The sequence below is a fragment of the Pseudorca crassidens genome, chromosome 9 (genome assembly GCF_039906515.1).
Source record: "Pseudorca crassidens isolate mPseCra1 chromosome 9, mPseCra1.hap1, whole genome shotgun sequence".
NCBI lineage: Eukaryota > Metazoa > Chordata > Mammalia > Artiodactyla > Delphinidae > Pseudorca > Pseudorca crassidens.
The window spans coordinates 8,615,413-8,640,975 of record NC_090304.1 but is presented as its reverse complement, the minus strand read 5'-3'; the positions used below and the strand labels follow the sequence as shown (position 1 = coordinate 8,640,975).

The window sequence follows — 25,563 nt, the reverse complement described above, 5'->3', positions numbered from 1 at the left end:
TAAATGTTCATAGCAGCACTATTCACAGTAGCCCAAAAGTGGAAACAACCCAAATGTCCACTACTGATGAAGGGATGAGTAAAATGTGGTCTATATATACAACTGAATATTGTCCAGCAATGAAAGAAATGGAGCTCTGATACATGTTACAACAAGGATGAACCTAGGAAACATGCTAATTAAAAGAAATCAGCCACAAAAGGCCATACTGTATGATTGCATTTATATGAAATGTCCAAAATATGCAAATGTATAGACAGGATGTAGATTAGTGGTTGCTGTGGGATGGGGGGGTGGGGACAATGGCTAGTGACTGCTGATGAGTCTGGAGCCTCTTTTAGGAGGGACAAAAGTGTTCTAAGATTAGATTGTTGTGACGGTTGTACAACTCTGTGACTATACTAAAAAAACATTGAATTGTACACTGTAAATGAGTGAATTGTATGGAATGTAAATTATATCTCAATAAAGCTTTTTTTTTTTTTTTTGCGGTACGCGTGCCTTTCACCGCTGCAGCCTCTCCCGTTGTGGAGCACAAGCTCCAGACGCACAGGCCCAGCGGCCATGGCTCACGGGCCCAGCCACTCCGCGGCATGCGGGATCCTCCCAGACCGGGGCACGAACCCGTGTCTCCTGCATCGGCAGGCGGACTCTCAACCACTGCGCCACCAGGGAAGCCCTCAATAAAGCTATTTTTAAAAACCTGCAAGTCCCATGTCCTAGGAAACCCCTCAATCATTCAGGCAAACCAAGAGGGTTTGTCCCCCTAATGCCACCCTCAGCTATATAAAATGTTTTTCAAAAAAGAACAAGGGGATTGGGGAGAAAATGCAGGATCTGGAGTGTTATTCAGCTTCTTGCTGTGGCAAGGCTGTGTAACAAACAACCCCAAAATGCAGTTGTTTAGAAAAACAAACACTGGGGACTTCCCTGGCAGTCCAGTGGTTAAGACTCCTCGCTTCCACTGCAGAGGGCTCGGGTTTGATCCCTGGTTGGAGAACTGTGATCCTGCATGCCGCGTGGTGCAGCCAAAAAAAAAAAAAAAAAAAGAAAAGCAAACATTTATTTCTTGCTCACAAGTCTGTGGGTCAACTGTGCCTCTACCGAGCCAGCTGGACTTGGGTGTCTCCCATTCTAGGACCCAGGCTGAAGAAACAGCGTTTCCCTGGGGCATGCTCTTTTCATGGTGGGTGGCACAAACAGGAAAGGCCAAGGCAGGTCACACAAACATGCATGAGGCCTCAGCTAGGATATAGCTTACCTCATGCCCGCTTACACTCCATTGGACAAGGCAAGTCTGCCAAGCCCAAAGTCAGTGGGATGGATAAATACTCGTTGCCTAATGAGAGGCACTAAAAAGTCTCAAGGCAGCGGGGCTGGGCCTGTAATCTTATGGGGGGAGTGGAATAGTTGGAAATAAGCCAATCTACCACAGCCAATGGGCCAAATACTTGCCATTCCTGCACTATGAGACATTTGTCTAATGTCTGCTGCATCGGGAGCCTTTTTTCTTTAATAGAAATGACTGTATATTAAATTCTGATTGTAAAAGTAAAAAGAATCAGACAATACAGAAAACTTAAAAATGTAAAAGCTATAATCCCACCATTAAGGGTTAACCAACAATAACAGCTTAGTGTTTATTGTTATATAATTTCTTACATATATATATATAATCACACTGATGTTATTTTTAACATAATTAGGATTACGATCTACATACCGTTTTGTAATCTCTATTGTCAGTTAAAATTTCATGAATACCTTTCTATATAAAAATGTCATCACAATTTTTAAAATAAACTTATTTATTATTTATTTATGGCTGCATTGGGTGTTCGTTGCTGCGCGGGGGCTTTCTCTAGTTGCGGCGAGCAGGGGCTGCTCTTCGTTGCAGCATGCAGGCTTCTCACTACGGTGGCTTCTCTTGTTGCAGAGCATGGGCTCTAGGCACACGGGCTCAGTAGTTGTGGCTCACGGGCTCAGTTGCTCCGCGGCATGTGGGATCTTCCCAGACCAGGGCTCAAACCCGTGTCTCCTGCATTGGCAGGTGGATTCTTAACCACTGCGCCACCAGGGAAGTTCCTATCATCGCTATTTTCAATGTTTATATTTTTTCACCAATAATTCTGCCATCATAACAGACTTATTTCCATTTCTCATGTTTACTTCCAATCTGTAGCAATGTTATTCAATTTTTTGCTTCAACGTAATCATAGTGTACAGGTGGTCCCTGGCTCACGATCGTTTGACTTATGATTTTCGACTTTATGATGGGTGGAAAATGATATACATTCAGTAGAAACCATACTTTGAATTTTGATCCTTTCCCAGGCTAGCAATATGCAGCCTCTCTTGTGATGCTGGGCGGCGGTAGCCACAGCTCCCGGTCAGCCACATAATCACAAGGGTAAACAACCATTCTGTACTCAGACAACCATTCTGCTTTTCACTTTCAGTACAGTAGTCAATAAAACATGAGATATTCAACATTTTATTTTATTTAGTTATTTATTTTTTCCGGTATGTGGGCCGCCCACCGCTGCCCGCTCCACGGCACGCGGGATCTCCCCCGGACCGGGGCATGAACCCGCGTCCCCTGCATCGGCAGGTGGACTCCCAACCACTGAGCCACCAGGGAAGCCCAACATTTTATTATTAAATAGGCTTTGTGTTAAATGATTTTGCCCAACTGTAGGCTAATGTTTAAGAAAGGCTAGGCTAGGATACGATGATCAGTAGGTTAGGTGTATTAAATGCATTTTCTACTTACAATACTTTCAACTTGAAACAGGAAGGAAGGGGGCATGGCGTGATCTTTAAAAGAATGACATAGCCATAGGACATAACAAAAACTGGTTAGAACCAACTAGGTCCAAGATGGAGGAAGATTCGACTTCCAGTAGACCTTAAGCCTCACTACGTGCTCATTGTAATACATTAGCATATGCTAAATGACACACCCCCCAGAGCCATGGCAGTTCTAAGGCTAACCATAAAAGGTCGAAAAGTGGGCGATGTCCCAATCCCTGGAAATCTCTGCCCCTTCCCCAAAATAGTTGGAATAATCCTCCCACTCGTTAGCCTATGAAATTACCCAGCCCATAAAAACTAACCACAGCATAAATATTTTGGGGCCTCTTGCCTTCTGAGATGGCCCACACTCTGTGACGTGTGTTTCTCCCAAGGCCCTTCTCACCTTTTGAGACAGACCGCGTTCGTCTATGGAATGTGTATCTCTCTAAATAAGTCCACTTCTTAATAATCGCTTTGTCTCTCACTGAATTCTTTCTGTGATGAGACATAAAAACCCTGAGCTTCATTAAGTCCTGAGGCCAGCTGTGTGATCTCAATTAAAAGACCGTGGGTTCAAGTCCGAATCTGAGTTGCACCGTTTCAAACTTAAGAAGGGTTTATGGGGATGTAAATCGAGGAAGATCTGTGTATGTTTGTGGGTTTGCACACTTAACATTATTCCATAAATGATCTTCCATGTTGTTACAATCTGGAAATTTGTTCTTTGTGGTGCTATCACACCACCATTTAATTAGCCAATTCCTATTATTGGGCGTTGTGGCTATTCCTAGTATTTTACTATTATATTAATTCATTCCAAAAATTCCTGTTGCATTCGATTGGCTGAGTTTTTTCTCCCTTCTTTTCCACCATTCTTCCCCTCATGTCAAGTGGAGGAGGGATGGCCACTGGCAGTTCCCAACTGTTGAGTTCAGTAGCGGTGTAGTAGTTCGGTAGCAGGGGCTTACTGGTATAGTGTGTATCGTTCGTAGCCACTTCCCTATACAGTTACTGACAGCTGTCCTGAGTAGGCATGGCTTCCAGAAACTCTCCTACTGCCCACTAAGCTGACTCAGGTCACTTTGTGACACCAAAGTGCGAGGCCAGAAGTCATCTGGTGATAGGAGTGTGGTCTACAGCGCCTGGCACCCAAGGCCCATGTGGGCAGTGGACGAGAAACAAGGTTTGAAATGTACTGAGCTAGAAGCTAGTGGATGGGAAATGGTGGGAAATCTCCTGCTAAATGGGAAAAAAAAAAACCATCTAACAAGGAGAGAATAAGGCTGATGGACAGAAAGAGGCAGAGACTAAGATGGAAAGATCGTACTGGTGGCGTTTGCATCCTGCCTGTCTCCCTGCCCTCCCCATGATCAGGCACTCAGCCCTTCCCTGAATTCATGAGCCAATAAATCCATTTTGTTTGAACAAGATCTTTGCGGTGTAGACACCATAGCTCCTGGAACAGTGCTGGAACTAGAAAGGTGCATGAGAAATAAACCTGCCCTCTGGGAACCCACAAACTGAGGGACTGGGAGATGCTGACAAGTGATTATAGCACGAGTTACACAGTAGAGGTGTTGAAACTGACTCAGGAACCAAGAGAAGGGGACCCCGGGCTACATGCAAGAACTGAATAAGATTTCAGCAAGGAATGACAGTCTAAGTTCTAGGGAATGAAGAGTTCAAGCAGTGACCGCTATGACATCTTTGTTAGGTTATCATTTTTCTGCTTTCAGATGACTTTAAGGTAACCTATGGTAATAGGATTATTGAGCTAAAGAGCATGGACATATATTTATTATGGCTTTTGTAGGCAGCTACAAAATGCCGAGGAAGTTAGGAGTGAAGCCACACCCCTCCTCTTAGCCTTCAAACAGCCCTGTCATCATCTAGCTTCATTTCCCACAGCAGCCCACCCCACCCGCCCCATCTCATCACCAAGACCCCCAATGCCAACAGTAAGAGCTGTATCAAAAGGAAATGCTTCCATTCCACGTCTGGTAACAACCTATCATGGAAAAGCATATAAATGTATATATATAGGGGCTTCCCTGGTGACACATGCCAACGCAGGGGAGACGGGTTCGAGCCCTGGTCTGGGAAGATCCCACATGCCGCGGAACAACTAAGCCTGTGCACCACAACTACTGAAGCCTGCACACCTACAGCCTGTGCTCAGCAACAAGAGAAGCCACCGCAAAGAGAAGCTCGCGCACGGCAACGAAGAGCAGCCCCCAGTCACCGCAACTAGAGAAAGCCCACGTGCAGCAACGAAGACCCAACACAGCCAAAAATAAAATAAAATAAATTTATTTTTAAAAATAAATAAATATATAAAAGTCAACAACGATACCCATTTTAAAAAATATATACTGAACAATAAAATTTGAAACAGTTTGAATCACTTTGCTGTACACCTGAAGGTAACAACATTGTAAATTAAGTACAATTTTTTTTTTTTTAATGTTAAAAAAAAAAAAGGCAATGCTTCATCCCAGCTTGGGCCTCCAACCCAGGGGATGATGCGGGGAATGGGCTGGAGCAGCTAATTACTGGAACAGAGGCCATTGTTTTCAACTCTCCGATCTCCAGTCTGTCCTTCCCGTTTTAGGAATCTGATAATCCAAGGCCAAACTCCCAAGTTGCAGACATACCTGTCTAGTAAATCTCGACCCTCTCTCCTCCACATGGGGCTAGCTCAGCAATTAAAATTCCAATTCCTTCAAAAAGGACTCAGCACCGACTACGTAGCTGGGATGGGAACTGGTAACAACTCCATCTAAGATGGTCCAGAGTTTCCCCTCGGATGCTTGGTGCAGAGAGGGCTCCCTCAGCAGCAGGCATGATGGAAAAGAGCCGAAGCTTTGCAGTCAGAATCGCGCTGTGACTTGCAAGTCGTTTGATCTCAAATGACTCCTCTCGGATTCTGTTTCTCTGTGTGTGTGTGTGTGTGTGTGTGTGTGTGTGTGTGTGTGTGTGTGTGTAAAAGCTAATAATATCTACTTTTTTATTCATTTAACAACTATTTAAAGTTCACTGTGAGGCAGCGTGGTGGTGCTGTAGTGGAAAGAGCAAGGCCAGGGAACTGGCAGAACCAGAGTTGAGTCTTGCTTTTGCAACTGATTGGATTTCATTCTATCTAGGGAAAGATGCAACATGAACCATTATTTTAGGCAACCCTAACAAAAAATGCTGCCAAGTTCTGACACAATGATTTCTTATCTCTTGGAATTGGATTTTATAGTCATTAAAAGAGGTCTTTAGACTTACTGATATCTTGAGGTAGATTTTTATCATATATCATTCTTCATATATCTAAAAATAGAAAATGTAAGCAAAATAAATTGGTTAAGGTTGTCAAAGCCCTTGACCAAAGACCACCAGAAACACACTCATAGTCAAAAAAAGTCAGGTTTATTTAACTTGAAGCAGTAAGGAGAGTGCATCCTGGGGACACCCTTGTGTGTATCTCCTTAAATCTGGGTTTTTGTTCCACGGTTCTGCGGAGGGATTAGGAAAGTAGGGACCAGTTCTGGATTAAATGCTGTCAAGAAGAAGAGGCAATTCAGACTGGGTATCTTTATAATGCTTACCTAGGAGGCAGGAGGATTCACAGAGGGCTAGAGTTGTATCTTTGGTAAAGAAGCACCAATCGGGAATTCCCTGGTAGCCTAGTGGTTAGGATTCCGGGGGGGCCCAGGTTCAATCCCTGGTCAGGGAACATCCCACAAGCTGCGTGGTGTGGCCAAAAAAAAAAGGACCGGGCTTCCCTGGTGGCACAGTGGTTGAGAGTCCACCTGCCGATGCAGGGGACACAGGTTCGTGCCCCAGTCCAGAAGGATCCCACATGTCGCGGAGTGGCTGGGCCCGTGAGCCATGGCCACTGAGCCTGCGCGTCCGGAGCCTGTGCTCCGCAACGGGAGAGGCCACAGCAGTGAGAGGCCCGCGTACCACAAAAAAAGACCCAGTCACTCAGAGAAAGGCCAAGTCATTTTTGTGGTCACAAAGTGGCCCCACCTGAGCATCTAAGCATGTCTCATTCTAAGCACTGATAAATAAAAAAATTCAACTGAATAAATCTGAAGATTTAATTGGCTTTATTTAATGATTCAGCATCCTATCCAGTAAACAGAAAAGTGCTCTGCGGAGCTGTACAAAATGGAAGGGTTTTACAGAAGGAAGGACGGATGGGTAGGGAAGTTATTAGCAAGAGGAAAGAACTGTTTCAGGCCAGGTCATATTCTTTTTGGGGGGAAGGGAACGGAAGGGGTCTTTATGCAGATTACCTCACTCGTGCTGATCAGGAAATTTCAGATTATCTGTTCATAGGTCACATTCCTGGGAGAGGTTGAAAATGCAATTAAGTCTTGGTTTGCTGTCATGGGGGCAAATGACTCTGTTCTGGGGCCTGTTGTTTCTTCTTCTTCTTCTTTTTTAACAGCATGGTTTATGTTCTGCTGGTATCATCACTATCTGAATATCAGAAGGGCCATCTTACACTTTCTTAGTTCTGGACCAGGGATCCAACCCACGCCCCTTGCAGTGGAAGCACAGAGCCCTAACCACTGGCCTGCCAGGGAAGTCCCCATCTTACACCTTTTTGATAGTCTTAAAACTTCACGTTGATGTCCATTAGAGAAAAAGCACCCCCATTTCAAAGATGTTAACATGTAGGGAAAAATGCTCATGCTAGATTTGATGAAATAGGATTCATGCTGTATTACCCTGGGGAAGTAATTTAACCCTTTAAGGCTCAACTTCCTGCTCTGTAAAATGAGAACAACACAGTCTACTACATAAGACTTGTGAGGTCTAAGAAATAATGTCTACAAAGTGCCTGGTATAATACTGGCTGCATCGCTCAGGGTCCAACCACACAAGCAGGAACCACTCTAAGAATGTAAAAACAGAGAACTTAATGCAGGGGATTGGTGACACGGGTGATGGAAGGGCTGAGAAACCCCACAGCAGACAATGAGGCAACCCAGAGATTAGCAAAAACCAGAAGCTGCCCACACTCCTTAACTGGAGGGACAAACAGAGGAGATGGAATTAGTGGAGCCTGGCGGGGAGGACCACCATGGGAAGTTGGAACCACAGCAGCCTATCCAGTAGGAGGTGGCACCGCAGGGGAGCCTCGCCTGCTGCTGGAGACCTGCCAGAGCCCGAGCAAGAGAGAGAAAGAGAAGAAATAACCTGGCTTTTTCATCCCTCCTAACTTCCAGTCTCCTGCCACTGTCTCCCATTGGCCAAACCCAAGCCTGAAAGGCAGCTGTCCTGGAAGCCTGAGAAACTGCACCCTCCAAGGCAATACAGAGCAGAGCAGAAGCGCAAGGAAGGGGTCTGTAGCAAAAGGGTAGAGAACAACCATTAGATAGAAATAGGTTAAACAGGCTTGGTAATACCTTTATTTGTAAAACCTTTAAAGTACTGGATACACGTGAAAGTAACAAAATCATTCACTTAAAACCATACTGTAGTCCACATAAACTAGTTCACATCTCCCCTCCCACCCCAACCTACTACATTATTCTGATTACTACTGTGTCTGGTCTAATACAGTGGCATTTTAAGACGGATTTTTAGTGTCAGGCATGTTCTCCACTGAAATTTCATGAGGGCTTCTACAGCAGAGGGAGATGCCCATTCTATGTCACAGAGGTCAAAGCTCAGCCACAACAGAATTATGCAGCAGCGTCATGGCAACTGGACGCTGGTCTTGGCGCTCTCAAGGACTTCTGCGTGACCTGTGGGGAGGGTCACAATCTCTGGATTCACTTTTAAAAAATGTAAATCACAACCCTCGGGGTGGTTTACGCGCGCCCCCAACACTCCACTTGGCTCTTCATCTTTCCATTCCCTTGTCCAGAAGGCTCCACAATGTTTTTTGAAATAAAGGATGAAATTGTCTAAGAAAACAGATAACGTACCCAAGATCACAGCGCTAGCAAATCGGAAGGAATTCATTCTCTACTCTTCCCACGCCAAGGCGCTTTCCGCTCCCCCACCGGTTCTTTTCGCGCCCCGTACATCCTCTGGCGGAGGAAGGCTTGTTCAGGGAAAGGCAAGAGAGACCCCGCTCAAAATCCTGGGGCACTTGGTAGCGCTCTTCGTGCAGCCAACGTGCCCAACTGGCGTCTCAATAAACGGCGACCCGCCAGGCTCGGCCGGCCGACTCAGGACGCTCCCGACTCGGGGGAGCGCAGGGTCCTCTCCCGCTGGCCCGAGACCCCCCACCCCCGCGCCGGGGTGCAGCCGGAAGCAAGCTGCCCTGCCCGCCCCCTGCGGGTCGCGGGGTTTCTAACGGAGCCGCGTGCCCGGGGCGGGGCCACGCGCGATTGGCCGCTCGGAGTCGGGGGCGGGCCCGCAGCGGGCAGGCCGGGCGGGCGCCGACAATGAGCCTCCATAAAAGGGAGCGGCGGGGGGCTAGAGCCCCGGATTGAGCCCTCCCCGCCCGGGGTCCCGACGCTCTAGGTCTCGGGGAGGCCGAGACGCGCCCGTCGCAGGCCGGGCCGGCGAGCGGCGGGCGGCGGGCGGCGGGGAGGGGGCTGCACGGGGCGGGAGGCGGCCGCCGGCTTGCGCGCAGGCCTGCGCGCCAGTCCTCCGGCGTCCGGTCACCGAGAGCCCCCCAGGCCGCGCCATGGCCCTGAAGGCCGAGGGCGCCGCGCTCGACTGCTTCGAGGTGACACTCAAATGCGAGGAAGGGGAGGACGACGAGGAGGCCATGGTGGTGGCCGTAATCCCGCGGCCCGAGCCGATGCTCAGAGGTGAGAATGGGAGGGGAATCCCACTTCCGCGTCACGGTCCGGGGCTCGGGCTTCCCCCGCCACACCAGTCGGGGGTCCGGGTACCCCCTCCCGCGCCTCCAGTCAGGGGCCCAAGCGCCCCCACTCCACTCCGGCCTGGTGCCCGGGCGCCCCCTTCCCCCTTCTGTCTGAGGTACTGGCGCTCTCTTGTTCCACCCCCAGCGGGGTTTGGAATCTCAGGCCTCCCCGAATTCCCCCTCCCCCGCCCAGGGTCTGGAGCCTTCGATCCACGCCCCGCGAGCTCCGGATCTTCCGGTGCCCGAGCGCCCCCTCGCCCGGGCCCAGCACGACGGCTTCGAGGTGACGCTGGCGGGTCCCACCCCTCCCCCCTCCCCCTTCCCCCTTCCCTCTACCCCCACGCCGCGGAGGCAGAGACAGAGGCAGGCCCAGGGGCCTGGCCGTGTTCTCGGCCGAGGGCCGAGGGGCGGCAGGGCCTCCACGCCGGAGCTAGGGGCCCCGCACCTTGGTGTCAGGAGTGATTCGGTGGGTGGAGGCAGGCGCCGCTGCAGCCCGCCAAAAGGTGGATTTTAAGGGCGCTCTGTGCAGAATGCTTTCCTACGCCCCCCTCACCATCCCCGGGCCTTGCGCTTGCATAAGCCACAGGTGTCAGATTCTCGCGCTGCAAGGGTGAAAGGGGTTGCATAGGACACCTAGTTTTGGAAAAGGAGTGCTTGCTACGGGCGCCCTCAGCCACTCTAGAAGGGGATTGGCCTCGGGAAGGGGTTTGAGGAGCAGTCTGGGAGCACTCGCTTTCCCCTCCTCCCTCACCGATTTCTCCAGTCCTCAGGATCTTGCAAACTCTAAGAAAACAAAGAGCCACCTTAGTGGAAGACACACTATTCATGAAAATGCAAAATCTTTTCATTCCTAGATACCCCGTCCCTCAGGGGGACAGTACCCAAAAGGTTGAGAGCAAGGCCATTCTTTAGCCTCAGCAGGACATGGTGATGTCTCCCTGCACTGCCTCTCCTTTTTGGAATCAAGAGTGCTATAAAATGAGGGAAATAAAGGCCACTACCTTTCTCAGAGCTTTCAATCCAAAAGAGAGGTTCTTTCTGTACTTCTGCTAATATTTCTCGAGTGCTCAGTGCCAGGCTGTCTCAGTTAACCCTCTCAACAACCCTGCGAGAGCATCCTCCTTCCCCAGAGAAGTGAATTCATTCAGCAAGTATGTGGGGGCACCTCTTATATGTCAGGCACTGTTTCAGGCTAGGCATGCTAATAGCTATAAAGAAAGTCGAAACTTTGCTCTTCTGAAACATAGATGTAGATACTAATGACCAAAGATAAATGAAGATAAATAAATGTATAGCATGTCAGGTGGTTCAGAGAACAGGATATCAAAGTAAGGAGAAAAGAGTGAGGGTGTTTCATTTGGAATATCAAGTGGTCGGGAAGGCCTTCTCTAATAAGGTGAATTTTGAACACAGACCAAAGGAAGCGAGGGAGAGAACCCTGTAGATAATTGGAGGTTAAGAATTTTCGGCAGAGAGAATAGTAAGTACAAAGGTCCTGAAGCAGAAGCTTCTTGAAAGATTTGGGGTGGGAAAGAAAAACAGACGAATTCAAGGTTTTTGGCCTGAGCGACTGGAAGGATGGACTTCCCATTTGCCGGGATGGAAAGACTGGAGTGCAGGCCTGTGGGAGATGGGGAGTTAAGGTTTGAACATGGCAAGTTTGAGAAGTTTATGACACATTCAAGCACAGATGTCAGATGGTAAGTAAGGCATGTGAATCTAAATTTCCTGGGAGAGTCTGGTTAGAGGTATAGACATGGGAGTTGTCAGCAGGCGGGCCCTGGGATGAGACCACCAGAGGAAGGAGGTAGATATAGATGGGGTCCCAGGACCGTTGTGGAATGCTCCAGTGATTCCAGTTTAGAGACTGAGTCATTCCTCATCAAACACTGCTGAATGCCACTACATGCCAGGCACCGTGCCGAGTGCTGGAGATACAGTTGTGAAGGATCAAAAATCCATGCTGTCTTGGACCTACAGTGCAGTCAGGAGACAAAGGGAACGAGTAGGAAATGAAGCAGTGAGGGGAGCAGGGAGCTCAGGTGGGGCAGATGGCAGCTTTCTAAGGGATGGCAGACAAGCCTTGGGTGAGAAGACGGCTCTGTTCCGGAGAAGGGACTGGCACGGGTGCCCGAAAAATAGCTCCAGTGAAGTAAGAGAAGAACCAATAGAAGGTGGTGCCCTGGAGTCCAAGGGACAAAAATCAAGATGGAAGAAGCCATCTGTCAAAGGACAAAGTTGAAGAGCTGACCGCTGGGTTTAGCATTGGTGACCTTGACAAGAGCTGTTTTCGAGGAGTGGTGGGAAGGAAAGCCCACCTGCAACCAAGGGATTCCTGCCCACAGTCACATCTGAGCGGGGTGCAGCCCAGCCTTGGAGCTAGACCTGAGACCAAGCCAGTTCTCAGACCCAGTGCAAATGCCACCTCTTCCAGGTAGTCCCCAGGGGTTAGGGTCTCCCATGTTTGTCTTTCGCTCCATCTTCTCAGGTGGGAGGGAGGTGCAGCCACAAGGGATCAGAAACCCTGAGCTGCCAGGCTAACGTGGGTCTGAGCCTGCATCCTTTGCTGAGCTGAGAAGGGTTCCCATCCTGTCGGAGCTTATGGGCCATGTGCACAGGGAACAGGTGCTGAGTCGACCAGTAGGGACGAGCTAGGTTACTGCTGTAAAGGCTTTGGGAGGGGAGGCTGTTTCCGACAGGATGGGAGGCCTCTTGAAGGGACCTCAGCAAGTGGAGGAACAGGCATGGTTGCCATTCACTGACCCAAGAAGGCTCATTGAGCGTCTCCTCTCCTACGTGCCAGGCCCTGCGGGGACAGTAAGATGACAAAATTTACCATTCTTGTCCTCAAGGAAGTGCTTCGCTGCCGTGGCCTGGTAGTCGCATATGGATATAATCACCTGCCAGGGGTGGGAGGTCAGGAAGGCTTCACAGGGCTGAGGTTTTGAGCAGGGCCATGAAGGAAGTAGAGGACTTTGCCAGACTGGTGGGCTGCCAAGGCCGTAGACATGCAGGAACGCAGTCTGTGGAAATGCCTGTTGGACCTGTGGTCGGAGACTAGATTGAGGTAGCAGGATGCCGAGGCATGTAGGCTGTGTTTATCGCGGCTAGTGCCTTGTGGGCTCCAGGGAGAGGGAGAAAGAGACTCTAGGTGGGAAAGTTCCTTCCCTACATATGCCACCAGGTTTGGGGAATCCTGTTGTCTGTATTGTTGGTTGTGGGCACCTTTACTGACAGTACCCGCCCCCTCCTCTCCCTCCGTAGTGGCCCAGCAGGAGAAGACCCCACCGCCAAGGCCCAGCCTGCTAGAGGCAGGCAGCGATGGCTGTGAGGAGCCCAGGCAGCAGGTGTCTTGGGAGCAGGAGTTCCTGGTGGGGAACAGCCCGGGAGGCAGCGGGCGGGCACTGTGCATGGTGTGTGGGGCCGAGATCCGGGCCCCCTCGGCGGACACGGCACGCACCCACATCCTGGAGCAGCACCCTCACACCCTGGACCTGAGCCCTTCCGAGAAGAGCAATATCCTGGAGGCCTGGAGTGAGGGGGTGGCCCTTTTGCAGGACTTCAGGGCCGAGCAGCCGTCCCCGCCCCATTCAGGTAGCTGGGCTGGGGGAGGGGAGGAGGGGGAAGGAAAAGTCAGGACTCTTGTTGCTCACTGGTGTCTGCCCCCTTCAGACTCAGGCCAGGAGGTCGAAGTGGACCCAGACTCCGACCCGGACCCCGAAATGCCAGCAGAGATTGTCGTTCTCCTCGACTCCGAGGACAACCCCTCCCTCCCTAGAAGGAGCCGGCCCAGGGGACTCCGCCCTCTGGAGCTTCCTGGTCAGTCATCCCAAAGCCTCAGAGGCTGAGTTGGGGGGAGGGGAAGCATGGGCCTTGCCATCTGGGTGGAGAGAGGCTGCTGGGCAGGTACCCTCAGCAGCCCTGTGGTTACGGCAATCAGGCCTCTTAAAAAGGTCTTGTCTTTTGCAGCGGCCCCTGTCCCAGAGCCGGTAAGCAAGAAGCCACGTGGTCAGAGATGGAAGGAGCCCCCTGGGGAGGAGCCGGTCAGAAAGAAAAGAGGCAGACCCATGACCAAAACCCTGGACCTGGACCCGGACCCGGACCCAGGTGAAGGCGAGGAAGGTGTGGGCTCCAGGAGGAAAGCTAGGCCCCTGGGGGGGGTGGAGGGATGCGTGGCAGAGGGCACCTGCACCTCAGCTGAGGCCATGGGCTCAGCCCTTGGGAGTCTGACCTCACAGTTCCATCCTGTCCTCCCTTCCAGATCCCCCCTCACCCGGCTCACCCACCGAGACTTTTGCGGCTCCCGCCGAGGTCCGACACTTCACCGACGGCAGCTTCCCCGCTGGCTTCGTCCTCCAGCTCTTCTCCCACACCCAGCTCAGGGCCTCAGACAGCAAGGACTCGCCCAAAGAGGGGAGAGTAGCAGAAGGAGGTCTTCTCCAGCCGGAAAGCCCCTCCCCAGGTGAGCTCGTGAGAGGGGCTGACAAGTGCGGGGTCAGGAAGGCCGCATCCCTGGGGTCTGGCCTCCACGAGGCTGCTTGGCAGCAGAGCCCAGGCTAGAGGTGGCTGGTGCTCCAGTCCCCTGGGAGAGGGGCCGAGGGCAGGTGGATTTAAATACAGTAGCCAGCCAGAGAGCTGAGTTTTTTGTGAGCTCCTTGGGAGTGTCCTGGCTGGTTGGTAGGTTGGGTTAGGCCAGTGCTCCCCAAAAGCCCGACACCCATCACCGCAGTTAAGGTTGATTCCAGCTGGAGCCTGAGGTGCCCACCTTGGCCCCGGTGGACCAGGGGCCTAGATGGGACCGATAGCAGAATAGACGGGGCGAGCACTCAGCAGACACCTCAGCTCAGTTTACGTCTAATAATAGCAGTAAGTGCTTGTGTTTTTATCATGTTCTCAGATTTTAAGAAACTCATATGCAGCTCATCTGGCCCTTATAAAAGTATCTTTTCCAGATGGACCGACTGAGTCTCAGAGAGATGGTTCCTCCTCCACGGTCCTTGTATTCATTTCCTGAGACTGCTGTAACAAACTACCACAAACTTCGTGGCTTACAACAACACAGATATACTATTTTCTAGTCCCGGAGGTCAGAGGACTGGAACGGGTCTCACTGGGCTACAGTCAGGGTGTCAGCAGGGCTGGGTCCCTTTCTGGCTCCTAAAGGAGGAAGTCTTGCCTCTGCCAGCTTCTAGCAGCCACCTGTGTTCCTTGGCTTGTGCCCTCCTTCCATCTTCAAAGCAGGCCGTGGCCAGTGCAGTCTTTCTCAGGATGCCACGTTTGGGTCTGACTCTTTTGCCTTCTCCTTCCCCTTTAAAGGCCCTTGCGATTACACTGAGCCCACCCAGACCATCCAGATCTCTGTTTTATTTTAAAGTTGGCTGATTAACAATGTCAGTTCCATCTGTGGTCTTAATTCTCCCTTGCCGTGTAAGATACCATACTCACAGGTCCTGGGGATTAGGACTTGAACGTCTTTGCGGGACCGGTATACTGCTACCACAGTCACGTAACCTAGCAGTAGCAGAATTGAGATGAGACTGGCCTGTGTTCCAGCAGGGCAGGGCTGAGCCTGGTTCCTCTCTCTCTTCATCTCGCCAGGCCAGGCCCTGCTTGCAGCATCTCAGACGCAAAAAATGTTTTTTCTTTTTTTTTCTTTCTTTTTTGGCTGTGTTGGATCGTCGTTGCTGCGCACGGGCTTTCTCTAGTTGTGGCGAGCAGGGGCTAGTCTTCATTGCGGTGGCTTCTCTTGTTGCGGAGCACAGGCTCTAGGTGCGCGGGCTTCAGTAGTTGTGGCTCGTGGGCTCAGTAGTTGTGGCTCGTGGGCTGTAGAGCACAGGCTCAGTAATTGTGGCACACAGGCCTCGGCCTGGACTTGAGTGTTTCCCGGGCCCCCTCGTATTGTCAGTGGACCCCTGCTCTAAATGGCTGATCTCTTCCACTGGCTGATGAGTCCTCTGGTTTCATTCTTGAAAGTGGGGGCTTTATTTTGACCCCTGGGGTACCCTGTGCCCAAACCCCACCTGTGTGGAGTGAGCAATAGGTGAGAAGGGCATCCTTGAGATCTCAGGTTTATTTGGGCTGAGTGGGCAAAGCCTGAGATTTGGGGTTCAGCAAGCTGATTGAATGAGTGAGAGGGATGGAGAGGGCTGAGAGGTGTTCCCGGCAGAGGCTGGGACCTGTGGAGGTTGGAGACAGTCCAGAAACTGCAGGAGGCACTAAGTGACACAGCAGCAAGTGTTCTGCAGCCCAGCTATGGGAAATGACAGGAGTGCCACAGCCTTTGTCCCCACGAAACTCACAGTCTGCCTAAGGGTACAAGTCAGCAAATAGAGAATAGTGTGGTGCCCACGATGGTTCTGTGCCGAGCACAGGCTCCAGACCAGTGGTTTCAGGTCGGTTTGGGGTTTTAAGTCCCCAAAGCTCAGATTTCCCAGAAACCTGTGAGGCTTCAACCAGAATGTCTCTACTTTGAGTTGTTTTATTTATTGAAACTCTCCAAGGATCTTATTTGAGTAAAGGTCCTACCACTTTAAATCAAGGATATAAGAGTTGGGGGGCGGGGAGTCACTGTGGTCAGGTCAGCTGACCTGGTGGATATGTGTGTCAAGCAGTCAGGGACAACTTGCTGGACTTTCAGGGGCCTCCCAGGCTGAAGGTGGGGACCTGGCCAGGAGAGGAGGTGAGCCCTGAGGGCCCACTTGTACACAGTGGAAAAAAGCCTCCTGCTGGGGTGTGTGTGTGTGTGTGTGTGTGTGTGTGTGTGTGTGTGTGTGTGTGTGTGTGTGTGTGTGTGTGTGTGTGCGCAGATAGTGGGAAAAAGCCTCTTTGTCCTGCTGGGGTGTGTGGGGGGGGGTGTGGGGGTGGGAGGTGTCAGCACCTAGAACAGGGCCTGGTTGTGTGTGTGTGTGTGTGTGTGAGTGAGAGAGAGAACACCTAGAACAGGGCCTGGGTGTGTGTGTGTGTGTCAGCACCTAGAACAGGGCCTGGTTGTGTGTGTGTGTGTGTGTGTGTGTGTGTGTCTGTGTGTGTGTGTGTGTGTGTGTGTGTGTGTGTGTGTGTGTGTGTGTGTGTGAGTGAGAGAGAGAACACCTAGAACAGGGCCTGGCACCAAGAAAGCCCTCAGGGAAGATTTTTTGACAGATGAGTGGATGGCGGCTGCCTTCACTCGTCATCCTGGTGGTGACATGTCCAGAGTCTCTGCTCAGAGACAAGCCTTAGTGAGAAACGAGACAAGTGGGCCCAGCCACCCCCTGGAGAAGGCGTACACATTCACACACATGCACACGTATGGAGGAAGGGGAGGGGAGGGAGTGGGGAAGCAGAGCAGTTTGGGCCAGGAGAGAAGTCGGGGCGGTTCTGGGGTGGGGGTGCTGCTGCTTGTCCCAGGGACAGAGAAGTCCTCTTGGCTTGCTCTCTGACGGCCTGGGGCTCTGCTCACGCACTGCTTCTGAAAGAAGATCTCTCTACCGCACCTCAGGCCTCGCTCTCCTGAAACACCCCTCCCCACCACCCACCCCTTTGCCCTCCCTGCTGTCAGGAAGAATTGGCACTTAATTCCAATGTACTGAGTTCTTTTAATGTATTTTTTCCTGAAATCCACAGGACCACCTTATAAAGGATTATTATGTCCACTTTACAGAAGAGGAAACTGAGCCTTGGGCAGGTGTGTTTCACCCGTGCGACTCCCCGCCTGCAATGAGGGCCAGGAATCAGTTCTCTTGTCAGACCAGGAGCTGTTCTTTTCTCTGGGTCTTCCCCATCAGCCTACGCAAAGCTGTTCTTTCTCCCTTCTTGGCCCCTCATCCCATCGTAGCCACTGTCCCGTTTATCCCCGAGCCTTTGCAGCAGAGCTGGAGCACTCTTCTACACTGTCTCCAGTCTGTCTTTAGAAGCCACTTGAGTCAAACTCATGCTCACCACCCTACACTAAAATGGCCTTTTTGGCAACATTGCCATTGACTTCCATAAAGTTAGATCTGGTGGTCATTTCTCAGTCCTTATCTTTCCTGACCTGGCAAAAACAAGGAACCCCTCCCTCCTTCCCTCCTTCCTGGAGACCCTTTCTGCCCTTGGCCTCTCGGGCAGCAGCATGCCTGGGTTGCACCTGCCTCTCTTGCTTGTTCTTTCCTAGCTCCCCAAGTGGGATCCTATGGTTGTTTTTCTTCCCATTTCTGGAACATATGTTCCTTTGGGTCAGGATGTTTGCCTGTTTCATTTACTGTGATATCCGCAGTGCCCAGCACAGAATAGGTACTGCTGCTGTATTTGGTGGATGAATGAATGACCCAACCGTGGGTCAGGGTCTGCACTCAGCGCCCTGGGTGATCCCGTCCAGGCTCACAGCTTGAAGGACAGTTCCTGGGCTCACAGTCCCGCCTTTCTCCTCCACCCCAGACCTCTCCCTTCGGTTCCAGCCTCTCTCTTACCCGTATGACGTGTCTGATTGGTTGCCTAAAAGATCCCCCAAACTCGGAGTTTCTGACGGCGTTTCTGAACAGAACCCCCAGTCTCCTCCCCTCCCCTCCAGCCACTCTATTCGCCCCCAGTCTTCCCTTACGCAGGAAGCTGGCAGCCCCGTTCTTCAGTTTGCTTGGACCAAACCCTCAGAGTCATCATCTTCTGTCTCTCTCAGACCCCACATCCGTCCATCAGCAAATCCTGTTAGCCCCACCTCCAAGATGCTCAGAATTGACCCCCTGTCACTACCCCTACTGCTGCTACTTTCATCCAAGCTTCCTTAACAACCTTTGAACTTGTCTCCTAGCTTCTGAGCTTTGCCCTCTGTGGTCGGTCTCATACAGCAGCCAGAGCCCCTGTTGAAACACAAGTGGGATCCTGGCACTGCTCTGCTCAGAGCTCTCCAGCACCGTCGCTGTCGCACTTCAGATAAAAGTCAGAGTCCTCGTGGAGACCAGTGGTCCTCAAACCAGGATCTTCACCTCTTCTGCCCACCAGGGCATCTGCATTTGCTCTTCCTCCCGTCAGGAATGCTGTTCCCCAGCTAGACACGCCGCTGACTCCTCGCTTCCTGTATGTTTTGCTCGCGCACCAGCTCTGTGAGGCCCTCCCTGCTACCCCGTCCCCTTCCCTGGTGTACTTTACTTTGCTTCTGTCTGTATATGTCACACTGCATTCTTGCTTTGTTCATCCTGTTTATTGGCTCTCACCACTGGAATGTAAATTCCAGGAAGGCCACTTGGCCTGCTCCATGTTCTGGGGAACCCCCAGCAACTGGACTAGTGTTGGGCACAGTATAGTTGCCCAGTAAGTTATTGTTGAATTAAGGAGCCAGTGAGTAGGCTCCACTTGCCCTCGAGGAGCTTAGAGTTTGTCAGGGAGACAAACCAGCTCACGTGACTACAAAGCAGAACTTGTTCAGTCGCACGACCCAGTGGCAGCCATTGAGTCATTGTAAATCCCGGCAAACAGTACAGCAGAATTGTACCTGTTTTCTCTGCCAGATTTTAAATCACTGGGTCTCTAGAAACAGTGCAGAAGAAAACCACAAATAATACAGAGGCCGCAACAGTTACAGTCACCGTTTTCTGGCTTTGTTTTTTGATGTAACTTTTGCGTGTGCCCGTGCCAAACCGGACATTTTGGTACCTGAACAGTGGCTGTCAGCAGTTCATGTTCCCTGTCCTAAGGCCTGGTTTTGTCCATTGTGAGTAGCTCCTCCACGCTGCTAAGTTGGACATCTGACCCCTGCGTGGTAGGTATTGACTCGGGAGATGAAGAGCCTGGTTGAGCTTCCAGAGCAGAGCTGAATGTTAACCCAGGACTCTCTGTCCAGTGCTCTCTCCTCCGCCCTGCATATTCACCTGGTTGCTCCTTTGTGGGCACAGTCATGTCTTTTTCTGCTTTGGGGTGTTCCCCACCCCACCACCTCTGCCCACACAAGGCAGAACCCATCAGGCTAGGGTGCCCAGTACGTCCTAGATGAAACGGAGTCAGCTGAAGGTAGTTGAGGGGAGCGGAGTACAGCACTAAGCGTCCGTGTGCCACAATACTTGAGGGAGGAAGGCTGCAGAGGGCCTGCACTGATGCCTGCGGAGGTGCGATGCCCTTGCGGTTGGTGCTGGTCCTTGGATGATCCAGGAGCACAGCCTCCCACTGTCCCCAGGCTTCTCCTCAGACCACAGGTCCTGGGCTATGGAACTGAAGGCCAGGAAATGGGGATGTGGTTTACAGAGACCCTCAGGGGACATCCTCAAGGTGCGTTGTCTGGAGGTCCCTGACTCTCTCTCTGCTCCCATCCTTGCCCAGCTCCCCCTCCGGGGCTTCGCGGGACGCTGGATCTCCAGGTTATCCGCGTGCGGCTGGAGGAGCCCCCGGCAGTCAGCCTCCTGCAAGACTGGTCCAAGCATCCCCAGGGCACCAAGGGTGTGGGAGCAGGTGACAGCCCAGAATGGCCCGCGGTTCTGTCGGAATCCAGCACCACTGTCGGGGGGCAGCCAGAGGCAGGGAGTGGCCTGTAGGTTCTTGCTCTTCAGGGCGGGGAGAGGAGGCATTGTCACCCTTCGGCTTATCACTCAGAGCTGCCCAGCTCGGCCACCTGATGGAGAGTAAAACCAGGTGCCAAGGCAGGATGGAGAAGAGGAAGGTGGGCAGCATCCGCTATGACTCGGGGACGCTGGAAAATGTCTCCCCAAGTGAGGCGTGAGGCCAGGCCCTGAGGGGGACGGGGTGCCGAGGGCTGTCGTGCGGTAGGGCATTGGGCCTTTGGAGAACACCCACCCGATCCTTTTGCTGACCCAGACCTCTCTGTCCCCCTGACCTCCTCCCACCTTCTCAGCCCCCCACCATTCTCCCTTGGCACAGTGCCTTACGCAAGAGGTGGTCGTGACGGTGTTGAACTGAGTCCCACTACCTCGGGGGACGCCTCTCCTCCCCCACCCGTTTCGGCTCCTAAACCAGGAGGCCTCCATTACCTCTTCTTCCTGCTCCATCCCTGCAGGTGGCTGAAGTAGCCTACCTGGGGGCTCCGTCACTCACACTCTCCTCTTCACCCCTTTTCCTGTTGTATATATCTCCTTTGTTGACAATAAATTATTTTTTTTTATTAAGAGAGTTCCGTCTGGGCCGTCATTGGGGGAAGGGGTTTGCTAGCAGGATATCCGGCCTCCTGGAGCGACCTTGAGGAGGGCTAAGAGGTGGTCCTGGGTGTGAGCCAGAAAGCTGCTGCCCCAGAGGCTGGAACAGGGTCAGGGCAGGCTTTGTTGGGCCAGCAGACCGAGGCCGAGTCAGTGAGCAGGGCACCTCGCCCCCTCCCCTTACCCGTGCCCTCCAAATGGGGTCGGAAACACCTTTAACAGGTACCTTCTGACTCACTTGGTAAGCCTCTGTCCAAGACAGGCCGCACTGGGGGGCCCAGGGGAGGAGCTGAGACTTAACATGACCTTTACAAAGTGCCCTGGCTGTGCCCAGTGTGCAGGGGAAGAGAAGCCTCCCCTCCCCCTGCCCCAGGAAAGGAAGGCAGGCGGTGGGGTCCTGAACGCCCCCAACCTTTCAGCGCTGAACGTTCAGCCTCATGGTCTGCCCGCCCTCTCCTCGGCTTAATTACACCAAGCCTTTGGCTGGTTTTCCTGTTCCCCAGACCCAGAGGTGTGTCCACTTGGATCTCTTCAGCAGATTCCTAACCCCTTATCCTCCTAAATTAACCGTCACCAACCGAATCTGTGTAGGGTTGTGTTTTTCCTCTTTGGTGAAGGGGGCTCTCAAGAGAGGCACAGAGGGCTCTCAGATCCCAAACTTCACTGTCCCGTTCAGAATCCGGGGGTGAGTGGGATAAATAGGGCCATCCACCCTCTGCACCTGTACTGCTGATGGATCCCGTGCAGCTGGGGAGGGGCGGGGCGGAGGCAGGGCTCACAGGGCAGTTGTTCCTGTGTGACACCAACCCCATCAGGTTTTGAGACTGACCAGAGAGCTGGTCCCTAAATAAGGAAGGGTGTGGGCTTGAGCGCGCTGTGCTGTGTGCCCGTCTGAGCTGGTGTCACCCGTGGGCTCAACCAGGTGTGAGTGATCTCAGTGTGGTTGACTCATGGGAAGTGGTCCTTTCTCCCCATCTGACGAGCTCGGGAGAAAGAGCCCAGGGACATCTGGGGCCCTCTTCCAGGGGAGACCAGAAGATTTGTGGTGTGGTGGGGGGAAGAGGGCAAGGATTCAGGACCCCTCGTGTCGAGGGCGGCTGCACCAGCGCGTGATGTCAGGGGGCCATATAACTACCCTGTATCTCTACCACCATTTCGGCAAATTGGCAAAACTTGTATCCTTCCTAATAGGAAGAAATAAGTAATGCTGAAAGTTTGGCTCTGAAACACAGACTGTGAATTGTCACAGGTGGTCGCTGTCCGTCCTTTCAATCGTGTGACTGTGTTTACATTTATGCCAATGTGCTTTTAAAACAATGTGGCTGTGTTGCTGGGTGTTGACAGTTGGGAGAACTTACATAAAAGCTCCTCGTGCAATTGTGAAGCTAAGTGCACCTTTGCGGCTGTTAATTATGATTGAAGGTTTGGCCCGCTAGACTGTGAGCTCCTTCCGGGCGAGGGCTGGATTGCATTGACTCCATTTTCCTAGCGCCCTGCATAGGGTCCGGTGCACAGTAGGTGCTTAATAAATGTTTGTCTGCTGACCTCTTGGTGCGTATTCCTGTGCGACGTTTGTGCAGTGCAGGCCGGTCCCTGCAGTGTGGTCCTCGGCATGAGGTGGCTGCCATGGTGACTGCTGGTGACGTGGTTGTTCCACGGCTTAAGCCCCACATCCTGGGTGGCAGGGATCTGCCCAGCCTCGGCCAGGACCCCAGGGACTCCGTGAGCATGTGTGGCTGGGAGCTGCCTGTGGGCACCTCTGGGCTTCCAGGGAGAGGTGGAGAGAGTGGAGCCCGGGGAATGGCTCCACCCAGAGTGCAGAAGGGAGTTTCTGAACGTAGGGGTCTGCCACCTGGGCCAGAGCCACAGTCCTAGAGCCTGTGACACCAAGAAAGCCTCCTTTGCAAATATCAGCGACCCGAGTGGCTGATGGTGGTGACGTTCTCCAGGTGTGATGCTGGAGTCCAGCCACGACCAGGTGAAGGAGCTGGGGAAGAGGATGCCGCCGCCCGACCCCTGAGCCGTACCCCCGCCCCTAGTCCCCAGTACTCCTTTGTGCTCTGAAGGCGGCCACCTGCCACCCTTCACAACTGCCCTCCTTGGGGTCCAGTCAGGGAGCTCTTTTTGGAGACCAGTAACAGCCCTGAGGGCAAAGGCAGTCCGAGACCAGGGAAGAAGCAGCCCCTTCCCTCCTTGAAGAGAAACTGCAGTGTGTACGGCCGTGGTTGGAAAGGGGGGAGCACAGTTGGAAAAGGGCCCCCGTGCAGCACCCAGTCCCGTCACTGCTCTGGTCCGGACTCCGCGGCTCCTCCAACCCGCTCTCCCTTTCCAGGGCCCCCCCCACCCCATTCCTCACACACACAGCCAGGCTGCAGAGCGGCTGGAATGAGACTGCCTTCACGGTGTGAAGTCCTGCACACCCCTGAGGTGTGGAGGAGGCTGGGGGCTGGGGTGCGAGAGCGTCTCTGAGGGGATTGCAGCCTCTGCGTCTGTCCCCACGGAGGGTCTTTGGGAAGGGGGCACCCAGCTGACCTCCCCAAGGCAGGGTGGGGGCTGCCGCTTGCAGGTGTGACAGGTAAGGTGACTCCACAGCACACCAGTGTGTCTGTTTCCCACCTTCCTGGAACCAGGTGCCTTCATATCACCGAATCTGGCCAGTCCCTCTCTTACCTCGAGCAAATAGCCTCGCTCCGTGGACAGAGTACACCACGAGAAAGGAAGAGAAAGGAAACAGAGCCACCTTTCTGGCCTCCCTAACACCAACAGCAAAGCCTCAGGTCTCCTCAGGCCCCGCACCTAGGAGGCCCGGGGAAGCAGAGGCTGGGACGAGCACCCTGCAGGGCCAGCTTGCACAGCCGTGGATGAAGGCCCCTGGGCAGCCACGGTGCTGGGAACTGTGGGGTGCAGACAGGACACCTGCCCTGGTCTCCACTGTGGGTCACCCGACCTTGTGCCCATGATACAGGTGAGGAAACTGAGGCACCTTGAGCTGCATGTGGTACCTTGCCTGCCATCCCAGAGCGGCTAAAGGAGCAGAACCTGGCTGAGCCCAGGTCTGTCTGACTGCAGAGCTGTTGTCTCCGGCACGCCATGGCCTGTTTGTGCTTTAGGAAGACCCTGGCACACCTTCCCTCCAGAGCCTGGGGACCCACGGTGGGTTCAGGGGTTGGGGCTGGAGTGGACGCAGATGGGAGTCAGGAAGCTCGTTCGAGACAAGTGCTCACACCTCCTTTGCTCGGGAGCATGATAGTGGTGCCCAGTGCCCCTGCCTTGCCAACTTCCAGAGCCCTCCAGGGCCTGGCCCCTGCTGGGATCATGCCCTGTGCCTGGCAGCACCCACTGGAGGGGCTCACAGCAATGTGGAGGGGTGCTCATCACACCTGTCTCAGGTGATGATGTTTGGGAACCAAGCTGAGGGTTTTGAGGGTGTTGGGAGCCCTGTCCCTCACCTGCCTTTCTCCTGAAAGGCTCCTGGGCCCCTGCTGGGTCCCGCCTGCTGGCCCTGGCCTCCCTCAGCGACCTCTGACCCTGGCTCAGGCTGGACTTGGTATTCGGAGGCTACAAAAGCAGTGCCAGGTACAATGATGTCCACATGAGCTCGGGCTGCCCTAGGGGACAGGGCAGAGGGAAGGGCTTCTCCTTTCCAGACCCTGCCCTGTCCCTTCCACTCCCTCTCCTTGACCCAACCACTTGCCCACCATGGCACCCACATCTTCCTGGGTGAGCAGTTGGCCTCAGAGAGACTAACCCATGGCCCTCCAAGGTTAAGATCACTGTGCTGTTCAAAGCTCAGGCTCCAGGGGCCACGCAGACCCGGGCTCACAGCTGCCAGCCGGACGAGAGGCGTTCACGGTTCAGGTGTTTTGAATATAGCTGTGAACAAGCGAGAGAGCACCCCGGCTCTCCCCACACCCCCATTCCAGGGGAGGCAGACGGCAAACTAGGGGCTTCTCAGTGTGTCCAGCAGGGAAGAGTACTGGGCGTGACGGAAGGGCACTATTCTTTTTTCTCTTCTTTCTCTTTCGATCATGGACTTTTTTTTCCCACACTGCGCGACTTGTGAGATCTTAGTTCCCCGACCAGGGATCAAACCCCCGGGCCCTCGGCAGTAGAAACACGGAGTCCTAACCACTGTACTGCCAGGGAATTCCCAATGGTGGACATTTTCAAACACACCCAAAAGAAGAGGAAGAGAGAGAGAGAGAGAGAGAGAAACAGTGAACACTGATGTATCCCAGCTTCAACAAATATGGCCAATTTTGGTTTATCTTTATCTCCCCACATCGCCTTCTCTTCTGGATTATTTAAAAGCAAATCCCAGACATTGTATCAGTTCATCTGTAAATAGGTCTGTTTGTATCTCTAGGAAATTCAGACTCTTTTCAGTAAAATATATATCACACTTTAAAAACTAATAATCCCTTAATGTTTAATATCCACACAGTGTTCACATCCCCCAGTTGGTCCATGAATATCTTTAAAAAAACCTTTTTTTAATTGTGGGAAAATACACATAACATGAAATTTACCATTTTCAAGTGTCCAGTTTAATAGTAAGTACATTCACATTGTTGTGCAACCGATCTCCAGAACTCTGCCATGAATCTTTATACAACTGATTTCTTTGAATCGGGGTCTAAGTACATTCCACACACTGCATTTGGTTGATGGATTTCAACCTGTAACAGCCTTTCTTTCCTCTTTGTCCATATTTCTTTTCTTTTTTCTTAAGAACACAGTGGCTTGTTCTGTGGACAGAATTTCCTCCGTTCTGGACTTGGCTGATTGCATTCCCATGATATCCTTGCCTGTTCATTCGTCAAGGGATGCAGTTTTGAGTTGGGGGCTAGA

At 52.5% G+C, this 25,563-nt stretch overlaps 1 protein-coding gene across 6 annotated transcripts; it reads left to right on the top strand.

Moving 5' to 3' along the window:
- Nucleotides 1–9,165: 9,165 nt before the first annotated feature.
- On the top strand, nt 9,166–20,685 carry SPINDOC (spindlin interactor and repressor of chromatin binding). 6 transcript variants are annotated; one of them, XM_067748637.1, is made up of 8 exons: nt 9,166–9,563; nt 9,813–9,902; nt 12,884–13,213; nt 13,292–13,438; nt 13,589–13,741; nt 13,881–14,081; nt 17,222–17,282; nt 19,886–20,023. In XM_067748637.1, the coding sequence occupies exons 1-7, from the start codon at nt 9,437–9,439 to the stop codon at nt 17,269–17,271; spliced, it is 1,098 nt and encodes a 365-aa protein (XP_067604738.1). In that variant the 5' UTR covers nt 9,166–9,436; the 3' UTR covers nt 17,272–17,282; nt 19,886–20,023. The 6 variants fall into 6 exon arrangements, with proteins under 6 accessions (XP_067604738.1, XP_067604739.1, XP_067604733.1 ...); XM_067748638.1 differs by lacking the exon at nt 19,886–20,023 and adding an exon at nt 18,384–19,877; XM_067748632.1 differs by lacking the exon at nt 17,222–17,282 and having other exon boundaries at nt 9,170–9,563; nt 19,886–20,685.
- Nucleotides 20,686–25,563: the final 4,878 nt, after the last annotated feature.